Source organism: Morone saxatilis, unplaced genomic scaffold (genome assembly GCF_004916995.1).
Source record: "Morone saxatilis isolate NCDOM2014 unplaced genomic scaffold, NCSU_SB_2.0 Contig5, whole genome shotgun sequence".
NCBI classification, from domain to species: domain Eukaryota; kingdom Metazoa; phylum Chordata; class Actinopteri; family Moronidae; genus Morone; species Morone saxatilis.
The window spans coordinates 6,537,842-6,546,426 of NW_023340095.1; the positions used below are offsets into that span (position 1 = coordinate 6,537,842).

The 8,585-nt window shown below is 38.6% G+C and overlaps 1 protein-coding gene across 1 annotated transcript in view; it reads right to left on the reverse strand.

Moving 5' to 3' along the window:
- The window catches only part of LOC118339259 (alpha-1,6-mannosylglycoprotein 6-beta-N-acetylglucosaminyltransferase A-like), a 13,838-nt gene extending 5,490 nt beyond the window's left edge, over window positions 1–8,348 (reverse strand). The window contains exons 1-9 of the mRNA XM_035676834.1: window positions 8,288–8,348; window positions 7,785–7,850; window positions 7,302–7,517; window positions 4,075–4,151; window positions 3,388–3,477; window positions 3,162–3,227; window positions 1,962–2,138; window positions 1,053–1,210; window positions 706–831 (exon numbers count right to left, since the gene is read on the reverse strand). Coding sequence (XP_035532727.1) covers window positions 706–831; window positions 1,053–1,210; window positions 1,962–2,138; window positions 3,162–3,227; window positions 3,388–3,477; window positions 4,075–4,151; window positions 7,302–7,517; window positions 7,785–7,850; window positions 8,288–8,348 — 1,037 coding nt within the window. The remainder of the gene's footprint in view (window positions 1–705; window positions 832–1,052; window positions 1,211–1,961; window positions 2,139–3,161; window positions 3,228–3,387; window positions 3,478–4,074; window positions 4,152–7,301; window positions 7,518–7,784; window positions 7,851–8,287) is intronic.
- Window positions 8,349–8,585: the final 237 nt, after the last annotated feature.

The window sequence follows — 8,585 nt, forward strand, 5'->3', positions numbered from 1 at the left end:
ATTCAGAAACAATTCTCAGAGAAATATATAATTAACTCACTTTCACTCCAGTGTGCGGCCTGTGCTCCAAGACACACACACCTGGAATTCAACACGCATATATCTCCCTGCTTATACATGTACTTTAGCATTACTCACGCTGTTCAGTGTTCACACAAACTCATTGACAGATCTACAGAAGTCTTCTAACTTAATCATTATCTCATCTGCTAACACTTACAACCATGTTCATATTTTACCGAAATGTATAGGGATATTTACCTTTCACATAAACAAAAATACACACCACGTCAGTCACCTCCTGGTACTGCCACTTTCTTGTTTCTAGTGTCTCGGCAAACTATGCGCTTAAGCGCGATTTACCTTACACGTTACTCATAGCATAACAATGCCCCCTTGAGGGAAAAAGAACGCTACTACAGTACTAATCCCACAAGTCAACTACATAACACTTTTTAAGGAGAAAACCCCTGTGTAACCCTTGTATAACACATGTTCACCTGGCTACATATATGTTGATGGTCATGACATGACATGGCATGACATTCAGCATTTGAATGTTGAAATGCCCTACCACAGGCACAATACATACATATGTGCGTATACTCAATATAACTCATATATAACTCACAGATTATGGGTTAGTCACATATATCACAGGTTAGTACTTTAAAATAGTGTCAGGACGACAATTTAGATACTCACTTGTATTTGATCCAGGATGTCTGTAGTGCTTTCTGAATCTCTTTAAGGCCAGCAATGTCTGTATAGATCAGGTTTGGTTCCACCAAAAGACGAGGCGGGCAGTCACTTGTCTTAATACCTAGAAAACTATAGAGTGAGAATAAAAACAAGAATGGATATACAGAAACAATTACCATAACCATTAAGGGAAAATCATGGAATGAGTTTTAACTTTGTTAATCTGTCAAAAGACTATGGTCTGTGATTTATATGATTTTGTTTGCACTAATTTACTTCTAGACAATGACACCAGTCACCCTGATAGAAAGCTGTCTGCAAGAAAATTCCCCTCTTGTGTGCATACTCACTACTTGAGGTCTGGAATAGAGGCAGAAAGGTGAAGATGGTGACCCAGAATGTAAAGTGTGGAGATGAGGTCACTCCACTGGACTAGTTCACCAAGGGGCCCCCCCATGAAGGCACCCCTTGCAATTCCACCCATCACTGCTGCGGGATACACCAGTATCTGGGGGTGGGTTCATATTTATTTTACTTTTAAATGGTCAGATGCTCAACTAGGATGACAAATAATAAGGAAGACAGAGGACACAAGCCAATACTTTTAATATTTCCAAAAACAAATGGCTCAAAAAACTTGTTTTTTCATGTCCAGCTAACTAGCTTAGTATCTATAGTAGTACTTAGCATTATTAAGGCAAGGGGCATGTAATTAGATAAGATCATTATGTAGGATTACATTTTACTACTTCAAAAGTACCTGTTTGAGAAAAGTAGTTGAAAATACAAAGAAGCATGAACATAACCACTGTTGCTTGTCCAAGTATGTTTTTGCATAAAAATGTACCATTCAAGAGTTATGTTAGTACTAATATTCTATACTAGAACTAACACTGCAGCTACAGCTGTACACTACATTACAGGGATGAAGCAAATTTCCATGTCTTCTAAATGATCATCAGCTAGTGAGAATGCTGACTTTTTTGCCTGGGACATGTAGGTTTAACCTAAGATGTTAAGCATTTTGTCATGTGTACAAATTACATGCATACTGAAGACAAAAAAGCAAAAACTGTCAACTGGAGACAGAGTTTTCCAATTGTTTTTAAGTAATTCACAGAGTTTAAGTGTTAGCATTAGTTTACACTAGCTAACTACAGTTGAATTTTAAGACCCATTGTTGCAAAAAAATTACTATGAATTTCAGCAGTATAGCAGTAAACTTATTCCAATAAAAACAAAAGGGAGGGATACATTACGTGTTTAGCTTTCCGATCTGTGAGGTTGTATTTGGCTGAAAGAGAGTGTCCAGCCTCGACCCAAATCTTTTCCGTACTGCGAATTCTTTGGAGAATCCAACGGAATTCGACTCTGTCTTCCAGAGATGGATACAGACTTTTTATATTTTCCCGTACCACCGCACGGTCAAGCCCTTCCTGGAAATATGAAAAAAATACAAAGCTTATTCTACATTATTTATGTAGAATCCCTTCACAATAAAGTGACTTCAGCACTGCTAAATTAAATCTTTGCTTTTTGTATCTGAGCTGAACAGGACAACAAACCATTCCCAATGTCAATTCTCCCATTTGTGTCAGTTATGCCACTCCATTCCCTCTCCTGATCAGCATTCAGTTTAACAAGGCATTTTCAACTTAAAATCTTTCGCTTTATTGCAGACTACTGCAATTTACAGCACAGGAGTGAACATGACCATGACCATCAGGTTAGACAATTATTGTTGAAGAGGGACAAGCACAGGGGACAATGAAAAAAAGAAAATTGAATTTAAAATCTAAATCAGTGGTTCTCAATCTTTTATGGTACAACACTCCCTCATTCATCATCTAGGTCCCTTACTGCCCCAAATCAAAGGAAATGTAATGTAATGTGATTGTCCTCCCTAAATAATAATGTTGATTATAATTCTGTGTCATATCAATAAAAAAATGCCATTAAATGAGTGTTAGACAAATGCAGTTGGTTTCACAGGAAGTCCAACAGTGGAATATCCCTCTTGGTAAATTTGTAAATTTGTAACCTAGGCTATAATATGGTGTATCCTTGTGGGAAATGAATGCTTTCAAGAGGAACAAACTCATAATTTCCTCCCTGGGGAATAACAAGAAAGACAGCATCCATTTGCCTGAGTTGACACAACGCCATGTTGGTGAAGATGATACAGTATAGCTGCTCTATCAAAAGCTCACAGAGACCCTCAACTTGTCGCATGGTAAATTGGCAGGTTTTAGACGTTCTCTGAACACCCCCTGTGGAGCTGTACTGCCCCCCGGTGAGAAACATGGGTGTGGTAATATCCAAAGCGAGTTCTACTGCTATAGACAGACAAAAACATCATTCCAGCAAAGGTTACTACATACATACCTGTTACACACCACACCCAAATACATACCACACATACACACAAGTGTATCGCATTCTTTGCACTCTGTCTTTACCTCTGATTTTTGCACCAAAGTTGAAGGGATCACTCGTCCTGGAAGCTTAGGGCACCAGTGCTCTATCTTAACACAACATGGGCAGAAAGAGGGGGCAGTTACAACAGCACACACACATTGCTAAAATTAAAATTTATTTTGTATGTAATTGTAATTTCTTGTATGTGATGAGGTCTTTAATGGGTGTGATATGAGTGAGTAAGTGATCTTGCAATCATTGTGGTACCTCACTCAGGTAGATAAGGTTGGAGCACAGAGACCCATTCACTCCATGATCACTGTAGCATGGGTTACTCCTCCACATGTCCTTCATCCACTGGAGAACCAACATAATCATGATCAACACAATGCTGAACATGGTTCAATAAATCACAAAACTCAGCTTTTTAAAAAGTGTAATTTTGTTGTATGAATCAGGTTCTTAAAATATTTACTAGTTCCTGTAGATACTCAAACAGGGAGTAACAATTGGGCATTTCAGAGGACAGTCTTAGACGAACCTCCTTACTGAGAACTACATTGCTGTACCAAGCATTGATGGTCATTTCATTAACGTAAGTCATATATTTTATTTGTTCTTCAATAACATAGTTTTTGAGAGATTTACCTTTCTCTACCTTTTTGGTAGCATATCATAGTACGTTATAATTACTTCATAGGTTCTACAAAATATCAGTACTCTTTTGTGTCTAAAATGATTGTTACTCCCTTGTTCCCCAGTATTGTTTTCTTCCATTGTACCTTCATTTAAGTAGCACTAGGAACCAGTAGGTATTTTATTGGTTAGGTGTATTATAAAGTGTTACTGAATCAAAGAAACTGACTACCAACAATAGAATTGATTAAATCAGTGATAATATATTCTTAGGAATCTTAACGAAGTTGCTATTATAATGATAAAGAAATATGTTACCTTCAATTTCTCCAGACAGTCTGGGTATCCATCCATGGGTGGCAGTGGACAATTTTCATCCTCTTTCATTTTATCATCTGAGAAACACACAGACAACAGCACTTTTGTTGATTGTTGGTTCAGGGTTGCTCTATTTATTAAAACACAATAACAATAAATGGAAGAAGATATCTTTCTTGCAGAGATACCTGTTCACTTCACAATTACCCATCATTGTCATCATTAATTGGAAGTCTTGGTTAACATTCAAGGCACATTTATGAAGACAACCTTCAGAAGTAGTTTAGTGACTAATAAGCAGAGTAGCTAAACGTTTTAAGCTTTGATGGTGGAATGGCTAGGCTGCAAATGATTCATTCTGACTGGAGATCAACCTCTGAAACTGTACTTTGCAGAGCAAGCTCAGCCTGAGTGTTTACTATACTGTATTACAAAGAAAAAACACATCTATATGGATTTGTGGAATATACATATATAGATTTAATCCGTTATTTAATTGTACCTGGACCGACTGTAGTCTAAAAAACTACAGGTTTATAATGGTGAAGTAACAGTTGTGCCATAGACGAGGACCATGAAAAAAGGCCAAGTGAGGGTCTAGAGGGTTCAGTGTAAAAGTAAATCTGATAAATAAGTAGGATAAGACCATTAAGAGCTTTATAAACCAATAAAACGATCTTAAAATAGATTCTGAAGCACACAGGTAGCCAATGCAGAGATTTTAGGATTAGTGTAAGGTGTGGTGAAGAAGAAGAAGAAGAAGAAGAAGAAGAAGAAGAGGAGGAAGAGGAAGAGGAGGAGGAGGAGGAGGAGGAGGGAGAATTAGAATGAGAGGGGGAGCTCAAAGAGGAGATGAAGGAGGTAGAGGAAGAGGAGAAGGAGGTAGAGGAGGAGGCCCAGGTAGAGGAAGAGGAGAAGAAGGAGGTAGAGGAAGAGGCCCCAGGTAGAAGGAAGGAGGAAAGAAGGTGGTAGAAAGAGGCCCAGAGTAGAGGAAGAGGAGAAGAAAGGACTTGAAGTGTTGATGAGAACCTGAACAAAGAGAGACAGGACCAAATTGACCTCAAGAAATCCGTGCCCAACACTTATTTGACATGTAAACCATGGACGACACTGATGGAAAAGCTGGACAAAGAAGTTCAGCCAAATTCTCAGCAGAATAGTTGCGTCTAGTCATTGGACATTTCCATCGAGAACACAGGTAAGCTAAACACACAGTACATGAAACGAAGCTTGCTGTACTTATCATCAATATTGTTACTGTGAAATTTTTGACAGTAGGTGCATGTGTATTGTTATATATTTTTTTATACATAGATTGGAGGTTCGGAGGACACCAGGCTGGAAGGGGCCCTATGTCCACTCCGTGCACAAGGGGCCGGCCATTGCTGAACATGGTTCTGACCATATATGAATTAGGACGCGAGAATCCCAGAATACATGCAATGATGACCATATTTCAATAACACTCCAACGGTCTCTCTGTCAACATTAGGTCGAATCCTCAAGAAAAATCAATATACATGAAAGAAACCTGTTCGGTACCCATTTGACCAGAAATTTCAGAGAGAGTGAAAACAATCTGCGCAATGAGTTGTGAGGTTACAGTATGTATTGTTATTTCTAGTTTGGTATTTCATGTGGCCTTGCTCAGTATGGTTCTGCTCACAAAAAATACCTGTGCCAGTAGATATTGAAATAGCATCCTATTGATCTTGTTTGCTGTGTTTTCAGAGAGTCTTGCAATATGAATGGTGAAGAAATTCAACATAAAATTTCTATATATGTGGATGAGTCGGATGTGTAACTTGCGAAAAAGAGAAGCAGGGAATGTAATGGCACAGGGCATCACCGAATTGCCCAGGGTCACGAGGGGGGCAACATCAATCCATTTGCGCTGCTATTACACAAAAAGGGGTCCTCCACCACCCATTGCAAATCTTGGGGGACCCCAATAATGCAAATCTACATACTTGCATTTTGACAGATTGCACGAGATTGTCACAGCATTAAACCAAGTGGACAGATGCCGGTACAATTGTCATTTAGGGACAATGTTTCATTCCATCGGGCAGGCCTCTGGTCCAGAATTGGTTTCCTATGATGCACCCTGAATTTGAAGTCTTATACCTTCTCCCATATCCCCCTTCCCTGCAATCCAATAGAAGAGTTTTTTTTTCAGCCATGGCGGTGTGAAGGTATAGAACCTTGCGGGGCCCTATGACGCGTTTGGCCCCTCATTCAGCCATGTGAGCGGCCTGTGATCATACGAAGCAGCCTTTCTGTGCAGGGGTGGATCGTCACCGAGGCGATTTCTTCCAACGGGCCTTGCCATGAGACATAGCCTGTGATGTGGAATTAAATCTTTTATGCGTCCTGATCCAGCCAGACGGGGGAGATGATTGAATATTTAAGTATTCTTGCTTGTTACAGTAGTTTTTCCTTCAGAGTCAAAGTGTATGATACTTCATGCCAGTAATTTTTTTGTCGCACGATTATTTGTTTCATTAGATTTCATTGTTGGTTTGATTACTCGTAACTGATTATGGTACAGAATACTGTAGCTATTGAAATAAATACTTGAAATATCGTCTGCAGGCATCGTGTTGGTGCAGTGCTGTAAGTTTATAGAGGCCTATTTGGTGTCATTCCTCCCTATATTCTCCAAACTAATGCATGAAGAATGTTGTGTTGGTTTGTCACTATTGTTTTTTGACACAAATTATCCCTTCATAACAATGTCTGGGCCAAAAATCTAGCACATGCTTTTCTAAAATTAGTTTTTTTTTAAAATGTGTTTTTTATTTTTATCGACAGCAGTGTGAGACTGGCGCAAATAGTGTCTGATCATTGGGGACTGTGTTTGGTTAAATGCAAAACTAATAGCATTTTCACAAATATGTGTGTATGTTTTGAACGAAGTGTGTATGTTTTGACTGAAGTGTGTCATTTTGCAAACAATCTAGGAATTATGCAAATTGAGTAGGTAGAAATCAGAACATAATGAGAGAGACAGACTAATGTATTGTTGATTGTGGACTCCATATTAGTCAGTAAAGTATTCATTTTTTATATCAACAAATATCTTTGGCACATCAGTTTTAATCACTTATGTGCTGTAACTATAATTGCTTTATACTACATCTACTGCATCTTTGTGGTAGAGGTTCTCTGTGTTAAAACCGGGCACTCTGGGAATACAGATAGTTTACAGATAGCAGTCATTTTACCAGATTTGACTTGTTGGACTTTCTTCTCCTTCGTCTCTGCCTGTAGCTTTAGGAGTTCCTCCAAGTGAGCCACTTGTTGCTGCAGTTGGAATTTATCAGAATGCAGCTCCTTAACCATGTCATCCTTCATTTGTGCGTTTTCTTTCATTGCCTCGATTTTAATTTGGAGTGCCCTTAATTCTTCTTTGTAGTCATTCAAAGGAGGTGGGCGAGAGACTGAGAGAGAGATTTTGGAGTGTTAATTTGACAAATTATTCCTCTGCTTTGAACATAATTTCAAGAGGATTGCACTGGAAAACAGCTGTCTAAGCAATCAGCCATATTTTATAAGTTTAGAATATTCAGTAAATTTATTTTTTATTCAGAAGTAAGGCTACTTCACTGAAAATGTATTCTAAATACAATAATCATATAATATTTACTGAGACCTTAAGTATGCATTCGCCTGGAGGGGAAAAAAATGTGTATACAGAGTTTGCTCACAATTGCCCGAGAGTTCCACGATGTTCAGGAGAATATCCGCAAACTTTTCAATGCTCTTTATTATGTCTAGAAGAGAAAGGGAGAGGTGAAAAAGGGAGTCAAATAAGAGAGAGGACAGAACATGGTTGAGAAAAATAATTTTTCACAAACAGCTGAATGATGTTTCCACCACCTCAAATACACAGCATTTTATTCACTTAATTTCACCCTCCATTTTACTTCCCATAAACCCTCTCATAAATAGCTGTTCTGTTTCGGTCCTCCCCCACTGTAGCGGAGTCAGATCAGGAAACAGCCCAACTTGTTTCCCTTCATTTTTGCTTATTCAAATGAGCTCCATTGGTGGTGCAAACATATTTAAATAAAAGCACTATAACATCCTTGGATAAGTACAACTGTTGAATGGCTGTGTGAGAAACTGTACTTCTGCACTATCTGCCCCCTCCCTTTATCTCCCTTTTTTTCTTTAGTCCTCATTATCTCTGCGCTCTTTTCTTTCTCACCTTCAGACCTGTTTGTTTCCATCCGCACTTTCTCATGCTGCTTCAGTTTGTCATGACACATCACACTGATGTTCCCCTGGTCATCATTTCTCTATAAGCAGTTTTTAAAGGCAAGACAGAGCATTAAGTAATAATAAGGAAAACAGGGGTGACATCATTTACAGTAATTAACTGATGCTTTACATGATGCATTGTGAGTCCATTATATTAGCAATGTTCAGCCTTACACTACACATGAAGGGTTATTCACTACTTCTCACTAGCTCAGGATCAGGTTATCTGAATGAATGAATGAATG